At 46.4% G+C, this 22,095-nt stretch overlaps 1 protein-coding gene across 1 annotated transcript in view; it reads right to left on the bottom strand.

Annotated features, from left to right (window-relative positions):
* The window catches only part of syt17 (synaptotagmin XVII), a 96,554-nt gene that overhangs the window by 21,148 nt on the left and 53,311 nt on the right, over positions 1–22,095 (bottom strand). Inside the window, exons 4-5 of the mRNA XM_038820855.1 lie at positions 9,790–9,910; positions 9,496–9,651 (exon numbers count right to left, since the gene is read on the bottom strand). Coding sequence (XP_038676783.1) covers positions 9,496–9,651; positions 9,790–9,910 — 277 coding nt within the window. The remainder of the gene's footprint in view (positions 1–9,495; positions 9,652–9,789; positions 9,911–22,095) is intronic.

Genomic DNA, 22,095 nt, shown 5'->3' with positions numbered 1-22,095 from the left:
ACAGAGATCCTCGATTGCTCTTACATTCCGTGTCTGTCGCCACACAGGAGTATCTTGCAATGTGCTCCCCACAGATCAACTATCAGGTCATAGGGCAAGATGTGAATGGATGCACACAGAGGACTTGCCTATCCGTTTAAACTACAAAACCACATTTGATTCATGCTAAAGTAGCGAGAGTTTGCAAAACATTTGCAACATTTGCTGGAAAGAATGTCTGAACTTTTACTCTTCCTTCAGTTACTATTCTCTTACCTGGTTAAAATTCTTGGGTTCCTCATGTGTCCTGATGGTTAGGGGCAGGAGGGTGGATGGATAATGCCAGGCACACGAGTGATGCCACCCTGATCCAGCAAGAGTTTCCTGCCCAATTCCGCATCCACCAATTCAGGCAAAGTTTAGTCAGCAAAATTATACTTTAGTTTTCACTATTGTGTTCTTCCAGAACTGTGGTCTCCACAATAGAATTGAATCTGAAATCGGTACTAGTCATGGGGTTGACGATTTACTTTTCAATTGCTTTGATTTCCATTTTCAACTGCTGTCCTCATGTTTGAACTGCTGACACCGAGATACACTGAACATTTCAATGTGCTGCAGTTTAGTTGAACAATTTGGCATGAAAATAATCTTGTCATAATAAATAAAATGCTTTTTGAATTTGTAGATTGGTGGTTGAGCTAGTTCATGGTCAGAACTGAATAGACAATGTGAATGAGTTCTTAGACACCAAACACCCACACAAATAATCAGGCTCTGTATTTCTACTAAACACCAATAAATATGCCTCCTTAAATGCTCAAGTGTTCTGTAGCTTCAATAAGTATTGTTTTGGTGCTTTTAAATAAATGCTGCTTATTATCACTGGGTTTATTTAATGTACTGACAGCAGGGCAAAGGTTTCACTTTGACACAAAGCAACACTCATTCATCATCTCAAACTGTTTCTTTCCATTAGTGGCAGACCTGTAATCACCAGCAGCTTATGCCTCCTGCCAAATGCTGTCTCTAAATGCAACAATAAGGAAAGATCACAAATGTACAGCTGGTGTTTTTCACACCAAATGAAAAAAATACCAAAACTTCACAGCAATGGTTACTGCAATTCCACTGGGACACAATGGGCAGCACGGTAGCATGGTGGTTAGCATAAATGCTTCACAGCTCCAGGGTCCCAGGTTCGATTCCCGGCTGGGTCACTGTCTGTGTGGAGTTTGCACCTCCTCCCCCTGTGTGCGTGGGTTTCCTCCGGGTGCTCCGGTTTCCTCCCACAGTCCAAAGATGTGCGGGTTAGGTGGATTGGCCGTGCTAAATTGCCAGTAGTGTCCTAATAGTAAGGTTAAGTGGGGGGAGTTGTTGGGTTACGGGTAAAGGGTGGATACGTGGGTTTGAGTAGGGTGATCATTGCTCGGCACAACATCGAGGGCCGAAGGGCCTGTTCTGTGCTGTACTGTTCTATGTTCTATGTTCTAATACTCTGGTGTGTTTCACGACGGCGTGAACCAGGCCCGGGTCCGACTGATTCTGTCCCCCACAGGGGCCAGCACGGCGCTGGAGCAGTCCACACCGCTCCAGCCTCCCTTCCCGGCACCAAATGGGCGCAGCGCCAACCCGCGCATGCGCAGTTGGGCCGCATCAACATACGCATGCGCCGGGGACTTCTTCACGTGCCGGCCCTGACTCAACATGGCGTCGGTGTTCAGAGGCCGGCCGTGCAGTAGAGTAGGCCCGGGGGGGGGAAGAGGCTGGCCCGATGATCGGTGGGCCCAGATTGCAGGCCAGACCCCATCGGAGCCCCCCCCCCCCCACACACAGGACGCCCCCTGACCGTTCGCGCAGAGTTCCTGCCGGCAGTGACCAGCGGTGAACAGCGCCGGTGGGACTCTGTTGTATCCGCGCGGCTGCTCGGCTCATCCAGGCTGGAGAATCGGCGGCTCCGCCAATTCCAGCGGCCCACGGCCGGCGCCGTGCCAAGCGCACCTCAGTAAATCGAGCGCGGCGTTGGGGCGTTGTGGCACGGTTGCGGCACTTCTCCGGTCCGGCGGGGGGCTCGGAGAATCGCATCCTTGATGTTTAGATTGTCCCATATGGATTCCTGATGACAATTCCAATCAGTTTGAAGAAGAGAAAGGTTAACATTCATTTTCCAGAATGATGCTGATTTTCAAAATTTAGGAGGGAGGTGGGGGGGATTCCATTTATGGTTCTGGGTTGGGGGGGGGTGTGTGGAGAGCAGGGTCAGGGATGGGAGCGGAGAATGCAGCGGGAGTCCCAAAACGCAGTTTACACTGGCCGGACTTTCCGTTCCGATTCCCCCCCCTAGTCAATGATGTAACGAGAAGATGTGGGATCCACCCCATCATTTATTTTCTGCTGTGGGCCAAGTTATACGGTGGGAATGCGCCTTTGGAACTGGGCCTTTCCCGCCCAATGCACCATTAGACTATAGAACACAAAAGGTAGAATTCCTACAGTGCAGAAGGAGGCCATTCAGTCCATCTTATTGTTGAACGCAGACCCGACCTTTGATCTTTTCAAATTATTGCTCCAGTTTTTGAGATTTGGATTTGTAGTTATGTGTATCAGGATTCCATGGTTCTGAAGCTAATCTGTACAGTCCCTGCCCTTGGTTACTGAACCTCACTGTGGTTTACAGAACAGTTCCTCATTGAATAAAGTTCCTGAAATAAAGGGGGCTTAATGCTTTGTAGTTTTTTGAAGTGCCTTTCTTCCTGCCCATGGTGTGCTCAATAACGTCTTTATTCCATTGAGGGCATATTTTCTCTATTCAAAACTCTAAATGACAATGTTTTCTATTCATCATAATCCCGACCATTATTTGCAACCAACTGGTTTCAAATTCTTTTCACTTTCCCTAATTGATGAATAAATAAAACAATATTTAATCCAGACAAAGGCTGTTTTGATCAAGTATTTTACCCGGCCAAGTATAGGATTGCAATCAACGCAAAAAAGAAATCAGTGATCAGCAAAAACGTTAAACCTTGATTGTGACATCATTCCGATTTGATGCCATTAAACAATCAAAGCCTCGAGCCCTGAATCTGTGTTCCACACCAGGGACCGAGGTTTTATATTCATCTCCTACAATACTTAACATTTCATAAATATTACAAATGTTTCACATGATCTCTCATTGAAGACGAGCCGAGCGATTTCCATATTTCTGCTAAGTTATGTATATGGGATGTTTCAGCATTCAGTGACTCAGCCAATGCAAGCAAACAATTGGAGCTGTTATTGTCGAAAGTGGTGGTGAGATTTAAAATAAAGCAATTTTAAGATATAAGGGGCGTTATTCTCCATTGGTCGACGGCGATATCATAATCAGCGATCGGGCGGAGAATCCTTTCCGACGCCCAAATCCAGGTTTGATGGTGGTTTTCAGTATCCGCACCTTCTGAAATGGCATCAGCCCGTCACGTGCCAGACGCCGCTGAAACGGCGTTGGAGGGTTATCGAAGGCCGTCCCCCGATGGGCCGAGTTCCCGACCGCGCGGTTGACGTGTGGTCTGAGTGGTCGGGAACCCAACGTGACGGCCGCGGAATCTATCCAGCGGCGCTACACTCGGCCGGGGGTTATGCTGCTGGCTGGGGGAGGGCTTCCGCAAGGGCTGGGGGGACTGGTGGGGGCTGGCCAGGGGGTGGCCTAAGGGGCCGTATTTGGCGGGTCGGGTCCGCGCACAGCCGGCGCCATGTTGTACTGCGCGACTGCTGCAGGTCGTCGTCATGCGCATGCGCGGCCAGGGATTCGGCCATTCTCCGGCCGTTATTGGCACAGGAGCCGGGAGTTTCACCCGGCGCCGCTGCTAGCCCCTGACCGGTCCCGGAATCGGCGAGGGTTCGCCGCTGATTTTGTCGTCGCAATACGCCCAGGATTTCTCCATTTCAGCCGGCACTTAGCTGCTGAAACGGAGAATGCAGCCCATTGTATCAGTTCTCTTATACATCAGGAATTTACTCGTCGCTCCTGAGAAATCAGTGGATTTAATTCTTAGTACCAACAATTTAGAAAATGTATATTAAAACAAACCAGTATTGATGAGATTGTAAAAGAAGTTGACTTCAGAAGTTACTAAGTCTAACGTCAAGAGAGATTCAACATCAGTAGATACAATCATTAATGTTTAACAATCTTAGCCTGGCCATTATGCAATGTGATGTTATCTAACAACACTTAAGTGTTATCAAATTCACTCCCTTGTCTATATTTACAAAGATGTGGAGATGCCGGTGTTGGACTGGGGTGAGCACAGTAAGAAGTCTCACAACACAAGGTTAAAGTCCAACAGGTTTGTTTCAAATCACTAGCTTTCAGTGCTTGAAAGCTAGTCATTTGAAACAAACCTGTTGGACTTTAACCTGGTGTTGTAAGACTTCTTACTATACTTGCAAAGTTATCAATCTGTTTAAGGCACAGCTGCATCAGCGATTTCTTGAAACAGTGTTCCTATGTTGTAGATTACTTGAATCAATGAGCTTTCCCAAATACGTAGAAACATACGTAGAAAATGGAAGCAGGAGGAGGCCATTCGGCCCTACGAGCCTGCTCCACCATTCACTATGATCATGGCTGATCATCAAATTCATGATCCCTGATCCCACTTTTTTCTCATAGCCCCAAGAGCTGTATCTAATTCTTTCTTTAAATTGCACAATGTTTCGGCCTCAACTACTTTCTGTGGAAGTGAATTCCACAGATTCACCGCTCTCTAGGTGAAGAAATTTCTCCTCACCTGAGTCCTGAAAGGTTTACCCCTTATCCTCAAACTATAACCCCTAGTTCTGGACTCCCCCATCATCGGGAACATTCTTTCTGAATCTACCCTGTCTAATCCTATTAGAATTTTATAAGTTTCTGTGAGATCCCCTCTCACTCTTCTAAACTCCAATGAATATAATCCTAACCAAATTAGTCTCTCCTCATATGACAGTCCCACCATCCCAGGAATCAGCCTGGTAAACCTTCGCTGTGCTCCCTCCATAGCAACAACATCCTTCCTCAGATAAGGACACCAAAACTGCCCACAATACTCCAGGTGTGGCCTTACCAATGCCCTATACAATTGCAGTAAAACATCTCTATTCCTATACTCAAATCCTCTCGATATGAAGGCCACATTCCATTTGTCTTCTTTCCTGCCTGCTGTACCTGCACGCTTACTTTCAGTGACTGATGCACGAGGACATCAAGGTCTCGCTGAGTATCGGCCTCTCTCAATTTACACCCATTCAAATAATAATCTGCCTGCCTATTTTTGCTACTGAAGTGGATAACCTCACATTTATCCACATTATAGTGTATCAGCCATGCATGTGGCCACTCACTCAGCCTGTCCAAATCCCACTGAACCACCTCTGCATCCTCCTCACAGCTCACCCTCCCACCCAACTTTGTATCATCTTCAAATCTAGAGACAATACATTTGGTTAATCCGTCCCAATCATTAATATATAACGGGCTAGATTCTTCCGCCCCGCCTGCTGCACGATTGCCACGGGCGGGACACGGACCATGGAAATGTCCATTAACCTCAATGGGAATTTCCGGTCGCCAAGTGGGTATAGTCAGAGAATCCTGCCCGATGTGAACTGTCTACTAACCAGCTTTCTATCCATCTCAAGATACTACCCACAATCCCAGGTGCTTTAACTTTACATTATAATCTGCTATGTGAGACCTTGTCGAAAGCCTTCTGAAAGTCTAAATGAACCACATCCACCAGTTCTCCCTGGTCAACTCTACTAGTTACATCATCAAAGAATTCTAGTAGATTTGTCAAGCATGATTTCCCTTTCATAAATCCATGCTGACTTTGTCTGATTACACCACTGCTTTCCAAATGCTGTGCTAGGAAATCCTTGATAATGGACTCCAGCAACTTCCCTATTCCCGACGTTAGGTTCACTGTTTTCTCTCTACCTCCCTTTTTGAATAGCGGACTTACATTCGCTACCTTCCAATCTGTAGGAACCATTCCCGAGTCCAAAGAATTTTGCAAAATGGCCTCCAATGAGTATTTCTAGGGCCACTTCCTTAAGTACTCTGGATGAAGATTAGCAGGCCTGGGAGCCTTCAATCTATTAATTTCCCCAAAACCGTTTCTTGCCAAATACCAATTCCCTTCAGCTTCTCACTGAAACTTGTGTTTGTCAGAACGCTCGGTACATTATTCATGTCTTCCTTTGTGAACACAGAAGCAAAGTACGAATTTAGTTCCTCAGCCATTTCTTTGTTCCCCGTTATGAATTCCTCCGTTTCTGACTGCAAGGGGCCTATATTAGTTTTTATCAATCTTTTTCTCTTTACATACTTAGAGAGACCTTGACAGTCAATTTTTATATTCCCTGATAGTTTACTTTCATATAATATTTTCCCCTTCTTAATCAATCCCTCGGTCCGTCTTTGCTGAATTTGAAATTGTTCCCAATCCTCAGGTCTATTGTTTCTCTTGTTCGTGCTGGTTTACAATTGGGGTGTTTCACTGGTGTTTCTTGAGTCTCCCATTTAAGATGAGCCTACCGATTTCCATATCTCTGCTTAAGTCCTGAATCTGGAATATGTGTGTGTGTCCAGTGACTTAGGCAATGCACCTTAACAATTGGCGAATTATATCCTCTAGTGATTAGTGGCTGCTCAGATGTTATAAATGATGATGGTGGAAATATCTCTCTAGCTGCACTGGTGCGTGTTCAAGCTGTGTTGGGTATGTGCACAGCTTCTGGAGGGATATTTGGGATAATATATTTTCCCAGTCCTTTTGTAAGAAGACAACAAGGGCAAGTATAAAAAGGCATAACCGAGTTGATGAATCCCAGCTAGAAATACTTCTAATGTGTAGGTAATAAAAACAGAAAATGCTGGAAATGTTCAGCATCTCAGGCAGCATCAGCGGAGAAACAGTTAACATTTCAGGTTGATGATCTTTTATCAGAACTGGAAAATCTAGAGAAATAACTTTAACCTCTAACTTTTTCCACTTCTGTTGAAACGTCAATGACCTGGAGAATTAACTCTTTCTGCCCCCCCGGAGATGCTGCTTTACCTGTTAAGTATTTCCAGCATTTTTATATTTACTTATCCACTTTCTTCTGCTTTTGATGGGGAATTCATATTGCATTTAAAGCAAGTTTTGTCATAGGTTTTTCAAATACATTTGACAGATTGGTGCTAATATCTATTAGGTTGTGGTAGAAACATCAAATGGAGGGGTGGGGAATATACTTATTGCAGGAAAGTTCCCCCCCACTCCCCACTTGACTTCATTCTACCCCTTCCCCAGGTCCCTGTAAACTCTAATAAAGTTAAAAGATCATCAATTGGTCAAACCTCGTCCCTTGCAGACAGAAGGATGGCTATTGTTTTGTGATCTTTCCAACACCTAGAAAGATGTTCTCTTCCTTCTAGGTTCTGTGTACTGCAGAGATAACAATCACTCCGCAATGATTTAGTCCCAGACCTGGGGCGAAATTCTCCGACCCCCCGCAGGGTCGGAGAATCGCCCGGGGCCGCCGAAAATCCCGCCCCCGCCGTGGCATAAATTCTCCGCCGTCCGGGAATTGGCGGGGGCAGGAAACACCACCCGCCGATCGGCGAGGCCCCTGCGGCGATTCTCCGGCCCGCGATGGGCCGAAGTCCCATCGCCGATCGGCGAATTGGCGGCGCGAGCGGGCCCCGGGGTCCTGGGGGGGAGAGCGCGGGGCGATCGGACCCCGGGGGGTGCCCCCACGGTGGCTAGGCCTGTGATCGGGGCCCACCGATTGGCGGGCGGGCCAGTGCTGTGGGGCCTCTTTTTCTTCCGCCGCCGCCACGGCCTCCACCATGGCAGAGGCGGAAGAGAATCCCCCAGCGCGCATGCGGCGGTGGTGACGTCAGCGGCAGCTGACGCACCGGCGCATCCGCGAACCGGCGAAGGCCTTTCGGCCAGCCCCGACGCCGGACAGCGGGCGTCAAAGGCTGCTGGAGCCGGCTTGAGAGCCAGTCGGTGTGATGCCAACCACTCCGGCGCGGGCCTAGCCCCTCAATGTGAGGGCTTGGCCACTAAAGGTGCGGATTCCACACCTTTGGGGAGGCCCGACGCTGGAGTGGTTGGCGTCACTCCGCTACGCCGGGACCCCCCGCCCCGCCGGGTAGGGGAGAATCCCGCCCCTGGTTTGTGAATTGGTGTTTGTGTCCCAAGGCTTTAGGCTGCCACCTTCCTGGCCAATCCATCTCATATCCCACTTCAGTGGCAATGATCCTGTGAGCTTTCATTCGGAAGTTTCCAACTGACACAATGGGATTACAGTATCAGACACTTCCTTTCCTGATAAAATAATCAAAAAGATCATTTCCTATTTACTGAAGTGCTAGATTGTGAACTCTGAATAAACTCCAGAATGGCAGCTATTCAACAATTTCCGAGGTGTTTATTGATTGAATGGTTTGTGCACACGATTCCTCTGTTGAAAGCATTAGTCAGATTACACTGGAAACTCATTCCCAACATTGTTCCTGTTGTAACATCAGTGACTTATTTAAACCAATTAACGTGTTGCTGATCACATTGACACAGACAGGGAAAGCTGCAGCAGATGGGAAACATAATTTAGTTACTGTTGTTTAGACAAGGAAATAATAAGGTCTGAGGGCAAGATTGGCTTTGTTGATTCATGGACACTTTTGCCAGTAAAATAAGTAAATTTGTAAACATAAACTGGGATCAGTTGTGACATTTATTTTTGTTTTTCTCACAGAAATTTGTTGATGGGGCATTCAGTCCATCTCAACTACAAAATCATACTTGTTCTGATTTATTTTAAAACAAAAACAACAGAATTAAAATAAAATCCAGTAAATATGATTGATGTCCAGGACAAGCAATGTGGTATTTGACGATTGAATACTGCATTGTATCGCTTTCCAATTTTTCATATTTAATGCTTTTGATGTTTCGTTCCTTTTAAAATGTTAATATAAAGGTTAAATCAGGTAAAGACATTGCCCACTGCAGTACTGTTCCTTTGCTGCTCTATACCTGTGTTGACTGATGTCAACTAGGGCAGTAATTGGGACTTACAATTGACAGCAATGCCTCATAGGTCGCAAAGCAAAAATTAAGTGTAACTCATGCATCTTGTTATGATCCAGCCATTCTCTACTGAAAGCATGCATGTATGGGTGCCCTAATCTGCAAGTTCAAGTGTGAAGACATCCATGGAGGAATAGCCTGCGACTGGTCATTGCCAACGCTGATTAAAAAAGCACAGCCACTTGGGAAAAGTGCCTGAAACCTGTTGGTACAGGAGGTACAAAAACTCAATCTTTGAAGAGAGAATGAGAGAACATTGATATATAATATATATACAGTATATATTTCAATTAATACATATATACAACTAAATGATTCCAATTGAAGCTTTAGGAATAAACAACGGAGTTGGTATTTTTAACCAATTGTTATTTCACATTGAATATTAATAAATTGGGATTACCTGTAAAAACTAAGCTGATATCCTCCAATTCTTCCGAAGGAACCTTGAAACTGAAGGATTCATGGTAGAATGGATCGATGGTTCCCTTCATGCAAGATGTTTTTTTTGTTTTGACCAGTTTTAGGCCATGCACCAGTTGAACTTTAACAAATGGATCTAACAAAGTTTAAATGAAGAACAAAGTTGACATAGTTCTAACCCACAATGTGTATGATCAGCTATACAACAGATATAAATATTAAATTATCACCAGTGTATTGTACAATCACTAAGTGTTAATAAAATCATCTTTACCTGATCCTTGGCTCATATCTGTCTGAAGAAGTTGTTTTGCCCGAATAATATCCACATTGAGTCTTCCAGCACTTGGCAAATAATTAAGAGAGATCAATAGTTCACCTAGTTCGACTTCATTCTAGAAGAAAACGGCATTGAATCAGAATACCACACATGTGAACCAATTAATGTAATAATACATTTCATCTGGGAACAGCTTGGTTTGGTATTTAGGATATTAAACACATGCATAAACAGTTTTTTTAAATCGTAGCCACAAATTCACTCTCTTGCACATTCATACATGAAACTAATATGTTCCTGTCGGAACCAGTCACTTTCATGCTTTCCCATATAACGAAATGTGATTGTGCAGAGTCCATATGGTCGATGGCACCGCCGGCTTTTTGCATCCAGAATGTGGCATGTGTTCAGATTTTGGGGCTGGCGGTGCCTGGCGTCAGTTGGCACAGTGTGATCCCAGGATAGGGAATGAGTACCGGAATTCTACAGAGTGAGCACGTCACAAAGTCAGGACTTTAGTAAGGAAACGGGGAGCCACACAGAGTAAATAGTTTATTTATATATGTTCACTACCCAGGAAATCCTTACCGGGTTTCCCGCTGGTCGGTGCTTTACTAACCGACCTTTCATTCATGGGTTCATCAAGATATCCAACCTCAGCGGGAGAGCCCGTACTCTGCAAGGTGCACAGGGAAGATCCCATAGGTTCCGTGCGGGATATTAGAAGTACGCATGGAATGCCGATTTCTATCCATGGTGCCATTTTGACCAGAATACAACAAGTAACATTTGCCCTTACCGTTGCTAAACACTGCATTCAGCAACACGGTTTGGCACCTCACTGGTGTCAGCGATTTTCAGGTTCGTTGCTGATTAATTTCTCCTGCCCATTGCTGAGCTTGGCAAACTGTTTAGTGGGTGTCCAGCAACTTAAAGTTACTAAACTCTACAGGAAGTGGTGTGGCACATGCCAACGGTATTGATTCTGACAACAGGAGTCCAGTTCAGATCACTTTCTCCAACACGTGGGGGCACTATCTTGCCCACGTTGACCTATAGCTCAGCAGGAGAATGAGTAAAGGCAACAAAGCTGATGAAAACTCTGGAAGAGGGACGAGGGGAAAGGGGCTCTCCGCTGATTATCCTTATCTACTCAGGATCTTCAGGCAAGGACTGTATTACCTCGATTTCACGTGAAAAAGTGCTTCAGGTGAGTTTGCTTCACCAAGTGAATGTCATTTGAAATCTGTAATCTGCCATGCAGCATCAGAGCGGGGGTGGGGTGGGTATGCTGACATGCAGCATCAGAGCGGGGTGGGTATGCTGCCATGCAGCATCAGAGCGGGGTGGGTATGCTGCCATGCAGCATCAGAGCGGGGTGGGTATGCTGCCATGCAGCATCAGAGCGGGGTGGGTATGCTGACATGCAGCATCAGAGCGGGGTGGGTATGCTGACATGAAGCATCAGAGCGGGATGGGTATGCTGCCATGCAGCATCAGAGCGGGGTGGGTATGCTGCCATGCAGCATCAGAGCGGGGTGGGTATGCTGACATGCAGCATCAGAGCGGGGTGGGTATGCTGACATGCAGCATCAGAGCGGGGTGGGTATGCTGCCATGCAGCATCAGAGCGGGGGTGGGGTGGGTATGCTGACATGCAGCATCAGAGCGGGGTGGGTATGCTGCCATGCAGCATCAGAGCGGGGGTGGGGTGGGTATGCTGACATGCAGCATCAGAGCGGGGGTGGGTATGCTGCCATGCAGCATCAGAGCGGGGTGGGTATGCTGCCATGCAGCATCAGAGCGGGGGTGGGGTGGGTATGCTGCCATGCAGCATCAGAGTGGGGGGTGGGTATGCTGCCATGCAGCATCAGAGCGGGGGTGGGGTGGGTATGCTGACATGCAGCATCAGAGCGGGGTGGGTATGCTGACATGAAGCATCAGAGCGGGGTGGGTATGCTGCCATGCAGCATCAGAGCGGGGTGGGTATGCTGCCATGCAGCATCAGAATGGGGTGGGTATGCTGCCATGCAGCATCAGAGCGGGGTGGGTATGCTGCCATGCAGCATCAGAGCGGGGGTGGGTATGCTGCCATGAAGCATCAGAGCGGGATGGGTATGCTGCCATGCAGCATCAGAGCGGGGTGGGTATGCTGCCATGCAGCATCAGAGCGGGGTGGGTATGCTGACATGCAGCATCAGAGCGGGGTGGGTATGCTGCCATGCAGCATCAGAGCGGGGTGGGTATGCTGCCATGCAGCATCAGAGCGGGGGTGGGGTGGGTATGCTGACATGCAGCATCAGAGCGGGGTGGGTATGCTGCCATGCAGCATCAGAGCGGGGGTGGGGTGGGTATGCTGACATGCAGCATCAGAGCGGGGGTGGGTATGCTGCCATGCAGCATCAGAGCGGGGTGGGTATGCTGCCATGCAGCATCAGAGCGGGGGTGGGGTGGGTATGCTGCCATGCAGCATCAGAGTGGGGGGTGGGTATGCTGCCATGCAGCATCAGAGCGGGGGTGGGGTGGGTATGCTGACATGCAGCATCAGAGCGGGGTGGGTATGCTGACATGCAGCATCAGAGCGGGGTGGGTATGCTGCCATGCAGCATCAGAGCGGGGTGGGTATGCTGCCATGCAGCATCAGAATGGGGTGGGTATGCTGCCATGCAGCATCAGAGCGGGGTGGGTATGCTGCCATGCAGCATCAGAGCGGGGTGGGTATGCTGCCATGCAGCATCAGAGCGGGGTGGGTATGGCACTACCAGGGGCTGTGAGGGTGACCTTGGCCATGACATTTTATACTATAAGTGCCTTCCAGACTGGAGTAGGCATTATTTTAATCACCTCCCAGGTCACAGTCCGCTGTCGTGTAAGGTAACCATTGAGGGGCCGTATACAAGAAGGATTGAAAAAGATTCAGTCTCAGGAAGAGAGTCTGGCCCAGTATGAGGGGCGACACTCACAGAATGCCAATCCCTAGTGTCATAGTTTCCATACGGCAGCTAATTCAATCAATATCCAGTCAGAATTACCATAAACACTGACTCAATGTCCAGTCAGAGTGGCCATAAACACTGAATGTCCAGTCAGAGTGACCATAAACACTGAAGGTCCAGTCAGAGTGACCATAAACACTGAATGTCCAGTCAGAGTGACCATAAATACTGAATCAATGTCCAGTCAGAGTGACCATAAACACTGAATGTCCAGTCAGAGTGACCATAAACACTGAATGTCCAGTCAGAGTGACCATAAACACTGAATGTCCAGTCAGAGTGACCAGAAACACTGAATCAATTTCCAGTCAGAGTGACCATAAACACTGACTCAATGTCCAGTCAGAGTGACCATAAACACTGACTTAATGTCCAGTCAGAGTGACCAGAAACACCGAATCAATGTTCAGCCAGAGTGACCATAAACAATGACTCAATGTCCACTCAGAGTGACCATAAACACTGAATCAATGTTCAGTCAGAGTGACCATAAACACTGACTCAATGTCCAGTCAGAGTGACCATAAACACTGAATGTCCGGTCAGAGTGACCATAAACACTGAATCAATGTCCATTCAGAGTGACCATAAACACTGAATGTCCAGTCAGAGTGACCATAAACAGTGAATCAATGTCCAGTCAGAGTGACCATAAACACTGAATCAATGTCCATTCAGAGTGACCATAAACACTGAATGTCCAGTCAGAGTGACCATAAACACTGAATCAATGTCCATTCAGAGTGACCATAAACACTGAATCAATGTCCACTCAGAGTGACCATAAACACTGAATGTCCAGTCAGAGTGACCATAAACAGTGAATCAATGTCCACTCAGAGTGACCATAAACACTGAATGTCCAGTCAGAGTGACCATAAACACTGAATATCCAGTCAGAGTGACCATAAACACTGAATCAATGTCCAGTCAGAGTGACCATAAACACTGACTCAATGTCCACTCAGAGTGACCATAAACACTGAATGTCCGGTCAGAGTGACCATAAACACTGAATCAATGTCCACTCAGAGTGACCATAAACACTGACTCAATGTCCAGTGAGAGTGACCATTAACACTGACTCAATGTCCAGTAAGAGTGACCATAAACACTGACTCAATGTCCAGTCAGAGTGACCATAAACAGTGAATGTCCAGTCAGAGTGACCATAAACACTGACTCAATGTCCAGTCAGAGTGACCATAAACAGTGAATGTCCAGTCAGAGTGACCATAAACACTGAATCAATGTCCAGTCAGAGTGGCCATAAACACTGAATGTCCAGTCAGAGTGACCATAAACACTGAATCAATGTCCAGTCAGAGTGACCATAAACACTGAATGTCCAGTCAGAGTGACCATAAACACTGACTGTCCAGTCAGAGTGACCATAAACACTGACTCAATGTCCAGTCAGAGTGACCATAAACACTGAATGTCCAGTCAGAGTGACCATAAACACTGACTGTCCAGTCAGAGTGACCATAAACACTGACTCAATGTCCAGTCAGAGTGACCATAAACACTGAATCAATGTCCAGTCAGAGTGACCATAAACAGTGAATGTCCAGTCAGAGTGACCATAAACACTGACTCAATGTCCATCAGAGTGACCATAAACACGGAATGTCCAGAGTGACCATAAACACTGAATCAATGTCCAATCAGAATGACCATAAACACTGAATGTCCAGTCAGAGTGACCATAAACACTGAATGTCCAGTCAGAGTGACCATAAACACTGACTCAATATCCAGTCAGAATGACCATAAACATTGAATGTCCAGTCAGAGTGACCATAAACATTGAATGTCCAGTCAGAGTGACCATGAACAATGAATCACTATCCAATCAGAGTGACCATAAACACTGAATCATTGTCCAATCAGAATGACCATAAACACTGAATGTCAAGAGTGACCATAAACACTGAATCAATGTCCAGTCAGAGTGACCATAAACACTGAATGTCCAGAGTGACCATAAACACTAAATGTCCATTCAGAGTGATCATAAACAGTGAATCATTGTCCACTCAGAGTGACCATAAACACTGAATGTCCAGTCAGAGTGACCATAAACACTGAATCAATGTCCAGTCAGAGTGACCATAAACACTGAATCAATGTCCACTCAGAGTGACCATAAACACTGAATGTCCAGTCAGAGTGACCATAAACACTGAATGTCCAGTCAGAGTGACCATAAACACTGAATCAATGTCCACTCAGAGTGACCATAAACACTGAATGTCCAGTCAGAGTGACCATAAACACTGAATATCCAGTCAGAGTGACCATAAACACTGAATGTCCAGTCAGAGTGACCATAAACACTGACTGAATGTCCGGTCAGAGTGACCATAAACACTGAATGTCCAGTCAGAGTGACCATAAACACTGACTCAATGTCCAGTCAGAGTGACCATAAACACTGAATGTCCAGAGTGACCATAAACACTAAATGTCCATTCAGAGTGATCATAAACAGTGAATCATTGTCCACTCAGAGTGACCATAAACACTGAATGTCCAGTCAGAGTGACCATAAACACTGAATCAATGTCCAGTCAGAGTGACCATAAACACTGAATCAATGTCCACTCAGAGTGACCATAAACACTGAATGTCCAGTCAGAGTGACCATAAACACTGAATCAATGTCCACTCAGAGTGACCATAAACACTGAATGTCCAGTCAGAGTGACCATAAACACTGAATATCCAGTCAGAGTGACCATAAACACTGAATGTCCAGTCAGAGTGACCATAAACACTGACTGAATGTCCGGTCAGAGTGACCATAAACACTGAATGTCCAGTCAGAGTGACCATAAACACTGACTCAATGTCCAGTCAGAGTGACCATAAACAGTGAATGTCCAGTCAGAGTGACCATAAACACTGAATCAATGTCCAGTCAGAGTGACCATAAACACTGAATGTCCAGTCAGAGTGACCATAAACACTGAATCAATGTCCAGTCAGAGTGACCATAAACACTGAATGTCCAGTCAGAGTGACCATAAACACTGACTGTCCAGTCAGAGTGACCATAAACACTGACTCAATGTCCAGTCAGAGTGACCATAAACACTGACTGTCCAGTCAGAGTGACCATAAACACTGACTCAATGTCCAGTCAGAGTGACCATAAACACTGACTGTCCAGTCAGAGTGACCAGAAACACTGAATGTCCAGTCAGAGTGACCATAAACAGTGAATGTCCAGTCAGAGTGACCATAAACACTGACTCAATGTCCAGTCAGAGTGACCATAAACACTGACTCAATGTCCATCAGAGTGACCATAAACACGGAATGTCCAGAGTGACCATAAACACTGAATCAATGTCCAATCAGAATGACCATTAGCACTGAATGTCCAGTCAGAGTGACCATAAACATTGAATGTCCAGTCAGAGTGACCATAAACACTGAATCATTGTCCAATCAGAATGACCATAAACACTGAATGTCAAGAGTGACCATAAACACTGAATGTCCAGAGTGACCATAAACACTAAATGTCCATTCAGAGTGATCATAAACACTGACTCAATGTCCACTCAGAGTGACCATAAACACTGAATGTCCGGTCAGAGTGACCATAAACACTGAATCAATGTCCAGTCAGACTGACCATAAACACTGACTCAATGTCCATCAGAGTGACCATAAACACTGACTCAATGTCCAGTCAGAGTGACCATAAACAGTGAATGTCCAGTCAGAGTGACCATAAACACTGACTCAATGTCCAGTCAGAGTGACCATAAACAGTGAATGTCCAGTCAGAGTGACCATAAACACTGAATCAATGTCCAGTCAGAGTGACCATAAACACTGAATGTCCAGTCAGAGTGACCATAAACACTGAATCAATGTCCAGTCAGAGTGACCATAAACACTGAATGTCCAGTCAGAGTGACCATAAACACTGACTGTCCAGTCAGAGTGACCATAAACACTGACTCAATGTCCAGTCAGAGTGACCATAAACACTGAATGTCCAGTCAGAGTGACCATAAACACTGACTGTCCAGTCAGAGTGACCATAAACACTGACTCAATGTCCAGTCAGAGTGACCATAAACACTGAATCAATGTCCAGTCAGAGTGACCATAAACAGTGAATGTCCAGTCAGAGTGACCATAAACACTGACTCAATGTCCAGTCAGAGTGACCATAAACACTGACTCAATGTCCATCAGAGTGACCATAAACACGGAATGTCCAGAGTGACCATAAACACTGAATCAATGTCCAATCAGAATGACCATAAACACTGAATGTCCAGTCAGAGTGACCATAAACACTGAATGTCCAGTCAGAGTGACCATAAACACTGACTCAATATCCAGTCAGAATGACCATAAACACTGAATGTCCAGTCAGAGTGACCATAAACACTGAATCATTGTCCAATCAGAATGACCATAAACACTGAATGTCAAGAGTGACCATAAACACTGAATGTCCAGAGTGACCATAAACACTAAATGTCCATTCAGAGTGATCATAAACAGTGAATCATTGTCCACTCAGAGTGACCATAAACACTGAATGTCCAGTCAGAGTGACCATAAACACTGAATCAATGTCCAGTCAGAGTGACCATAAACACTGAATCAATGTCCACTCAGAGTGACCATAAACACTGAATGTCCAGTCAGAGTGACCATAAACAGTGAATCAATGTCCACTCAGAGTGACCATAAACACTGAATGTCCAGTCAGAGTGACCATAAACACTGACTCAATATCCAGTCAGAGTGACCATAAACACTGACTCAATGTCCAGTCAGAGTGACCATAAACACTGAATGTCCAGTCAGAGTGACCATAAACACTGACTGTCCAGTCAGAGTGACCATAAACACTGACTCAATGTCCAGTCAGAGTGACCATAAACACTGAATCAATGTCCAGTCAGAGTGACCATAAACAGTGAATGTCCAGTCAGAGTGACCATAAACACTGACTCAATGTCCAGTCAGAGTGACCATAAACACTGACTCAATGTCCATCAGAGTGACCATAAACACGGAATGTCCAGAGTGACCATAAACACTGAATCAATGTCCAATCAGAATGACCATAAACACTGAATGTCCAGTCAGAGTGACCATAAACACTGAATGTCCAGTCAGAGTGACCATAAACACTGACTCAATATCCAGTCAGAATGACCATAAACACTGAATGTCCAGTCAGAGTGACCATGAACAATGAATCACTATCCAATCAGAATGACCATAAACACTGAATGTCAAGAGTGACCATAAACACTGAATGTCCAGAGTGACCATAAACACTAAATGTCCATTCAGAGTGATCATAAACAGTGAATCATTGTCCACTCAGAGTGACCATAAACACTGAATGTCCAGTCAGAGTGACCATAAACACTGAATCAATGTCCAGTCAGAGTGACCATAAACACTGAATCAATGTCCACTCAGAGTGACCATAAACACTGAATGTCCAGTCAGAGTGACCATAAACACTGAATATCCAGTCAGAGTGACCATAAACACTGAATCAATGTCCAGTCAGAGTGACCATAAACACTGACTCAATGTCCACTCAGAGTGACCATAAACACTGAATGTCCAGTCAGAGTGACCATAAACACTGAATCAATGTCCACTCAGAGTGACCATAAACACTGACTCAATGACCAGTCAGAGTGACCATAAACAGTGAATGTCCAGTCAGAGTGACCATAAACACTGACTCAATGTCCAGTCAGAGTGACCATAAACAGTGAATGTCCAGTCAGAGTGACCATAAACACTGAATCAATGTCCAGTCAGAGTGACCATAAACACTGAATGTCCAGTCAAAGTGACCATAAACACTGAATCAATGTCCAGTCAGAGTGACCATAAACACTGAATGTCCAGTCAGAGTGACCATAACACTGAATGTCCAGTCAGAGTGACCATAAACACTGAATGTCCAGTCAGAGTGACCATAAACACTGAATGTCCAGTCAGAGTGACCATAAACAATGAATGTCCAGTCAAAGTGACCATAAACACTGACTCAATGTCCAGTCAGAGTGACCATAAACAGTGAATGTCCAGTCAGAGTGACCATAAACACTGAATGTCCAGTCAGAGTGACCATAAACACTGACTCAATGTCCAGTCAGAGTGACCATAAACACTGAATCAATGTCCAGTCAGAGTGACCATAAACACTGAATGTCCAGTCAGAGTGACCATAAACACTGACTCAATATCCAGGCAGATTGACCATAAACACTGAATGTCCAGTCAGAGTGACCATAAACACTGACTCAATGTCCAGTCAGAGTGACCATAAACAGTGAATGTCCAGTCAGAGTGACCATAAACACTGACTCAATGTCCAGTCAGAGTGACCATAAACAGTGAATGTCCAGTCAGAGTCGCCATAAACACTGACTCAATGTCCAGTCAGAGTGACCATAAACACTGAATCAATGTCCAGTCAGAGTGACCATAAACACTGAATGTCCAGTCAGAGTGACCATAAACACTGACTCAATGTCCAGTCAGAGTGACCATAAACAGTGAATGTCCAGTCAGAGTGACCATAAACACTGACTCAATGTCCAGTCAGAGTGACCATAAACAGTGAATGTCCAGTCAGAGTCGCCATAAACAGTCCATTTTGCCACCTGGACTGCAGCCTCAATGGAAAACCTGTGTGACAGGGGCTCCATTGTGAGCTCAATGCAGATACCATGCATAGGTGTGTCGGACACAGCTGATGAAAGCCATTCTGTCACCCCAGTTGTATTTGTGGAGATCGTTCGGGTACTTTCACAAAACTTCCACTGACCGCACCACTCTCGAATGATCTTCCGACAGTCAACAGAACACTTGTGAAGATACGTGATCGCCTTCGCTCAGTTGGGTGGACAGCTGGTTTGTGATGCAGAGTGAGGCCTGCAGCGTGGATTCAATCCCCCTAACGTCTGTGGTTATTCATGAAGGCCCCGTCTTCACAACCTTGCCCCTGGCCCGAGGTGTGGTGATCCTCAGGTTAAATCACCACCAGTCAGCTCTCCCCCTCAAAGCTGCCTTTGGTCATCTGGGACCTTGGTGACTTTACTTTTACAATGTCACTGTCATAAGGGCAAAGTCGTTTTCATCACCTCTACAGTGGCAACAGAGGAAGAAAATTAGGAGCATTAGGAGGAAGAAGGATGGAACCCATGTATACCCTCAGGGGCAGGCTGTGTGAAGAACTCACATCTGACAGCAATACCAGCAAACACAACACCAAAGACGAGCTTGTTGGGTGAATTGGACATTCTGAATTCTCCCTCTGTGTACCCGAACAGGCGCCGGAATGTGGCGACTTGGGGATTTTCACAGTAACTTCATTGCAGTGTTAATGTAAGCCTACTTGTGACAATAAAGATTATTATTAATTTCCCATTTACTAACAGTCACCAATATGTGATGTGGAGATGCCGGCGTTGGACTGCGGTGAGCACAGTAAGAAGTCTTACACCAGGTTAAAGTCCAACAGGTTTGTTTCGAATCACTAGCTTTCGGAGCACTGCTCCTTCCTCAGTTGAGTCCAAAAGCTAGTGATTCCAAATAAACCTGTTGGACTTTAACCTGGTATTGTGAGAGTTCTTACAGTCCCCAATACCTTCCCTCTGTCCCTGGCTATCTTGGTATGAAGGTCTGAATGGCAAACAAGTGTCACCACACAACAATTGTTCCGAGCTAACTTTATCACTCAATCATAGCCACATTCCATACAAAAGACAACTATTCATCAGCATGCATTCCATTACCATCTGTATGTCTTCATCGGACCTGGTGTTTCTGTACAATGTTACCCAGCGGGGGGGCAGTATGACCTGGTGTCCTGGTCAATGTTACCCAGCGGGGGGGGGGCAGTATGACCTGGTGTCCTGTACAATGTTACCCAGCGGGGGGCAGTATGACCTGGTGTCCTGGTCAATGTTACCCAGCGGGGGGCAGTATGACCTGGTGTTTCTGTACAATGTTATCCAGCGGGGGGGGGGGGGGGGGGGGGGGGGGCAGTATGACCTGGTGTTCTGTACAATGTTACCCAGCGGGGGGGCAGTATGACCTGGTGTTTCTGTACAATGTTACCCAGCGGGGGGCAGTATGACCTGGTGTTTCTGTACAATGTTACCCAGCGGGGGGGGGCAGTATGACCTGGTGTCCTGTACAATGTTACCCAGTGGGGGGCAGTATGACCTGGTGTTTCTGTACAATGTTACCCAGCGGGGGGGCAGTATGGCCTGGTGTCCTGTACAATGTTACCCAGCAGGGGGCAGTATGACCTGGTGTCCTGTACAATGTTACCCAGCGGGGGGCAGTATGACCTGGTGTTTCTGTACAATGTTACCCAGCGGGGGGCAGTATGACCTGGTGTTTCTGTACAATGTTACCCAGCGGGGGGGCAGTATGGCCTGGTGTCCTGTACAATGTTACCCAGCAGGGGGCAGTATGACCTGGTGTCCTGTACAATGTTACCCAGCGGGGGGCAGTATGACCTGGTGTTTCTGTACAATGTTACCCAGCGGGGGGCAGTATGACCTGGTGTTTCTGTACAATGTTACCCAGCGGGGGGGGGCAGTATGACCTGGTGTCCTGTACAATGTTACCCAGTGGGGGGCAGTATGACCTGGTGTTTCTGTACAATGTTACCCAGCGGGGGGGCAGTATGGCCTGGTGTCCTGTACAATGTTACCCAGCAGGGGGCAGTATGACCTGGTGTCCTGTACAATGTTACCCAGTGGGGGGCAGTATGACCTGGTGTTTCTGTACAATGTTACCCAGCGGGGGGCAGTATGACCTGGTGTCCTGGTCAATGTTACCCAGCGGGGGGCAGTATGACCTGGTGTTTCTGTACAATGTTACCCAGCGGGGGGGCAGTATGGCCTGGTGTTTCTGTACAATGTTACCCAGCGGAGGGGCAGTATGACCTTGTGGAAAGTCACTGACTTTCAGTTAATGAGACTGTAGTTGACGTTACAGGATACCCTCGAGCAGCTCTAGGGTGAAGGCCTGGCTCCGTGTAGCCCCACATTGGCTGGCAAATGTCTGGGAGGCTGGCACAGAAAGGGCAAGACAGAGTAACAGTGATAGGACCAGAAATACCAGCATCCTCAGACAGGCCAGCAGGAACTGCTCATTGAAATGGCCGTCCCAATGTGGCACCTCAGAAATTCGGGATGTATTGGTGCACAGGTGGCTGACTGTTGTGAAAAGTGACCAGCCTTCAGAAGCCTGGTGTCTGCAGCTATGATGGAAGTGAG

This window comes from Scyliorhinus canicula, chromosome 15 (assembly GCF_902713615.1).
Source record: "Scyliorhinus canicula chromosome 15, sScyCan1.1, whole genome shotgun sequence".
Taxonomy (NCBI): Eukaryota; Metazoa; Chordata; class Chondrichthyes; order Carcharhiniformes; family Scyliorhinidae; genus Scyliorhinus; species Scyliorhinus canicula.
The sequence above is the reverse complement of the archived record's forward strand: the minus strand, read 5'-3'. Positions and strand labels throughout refer to the sequence as shown.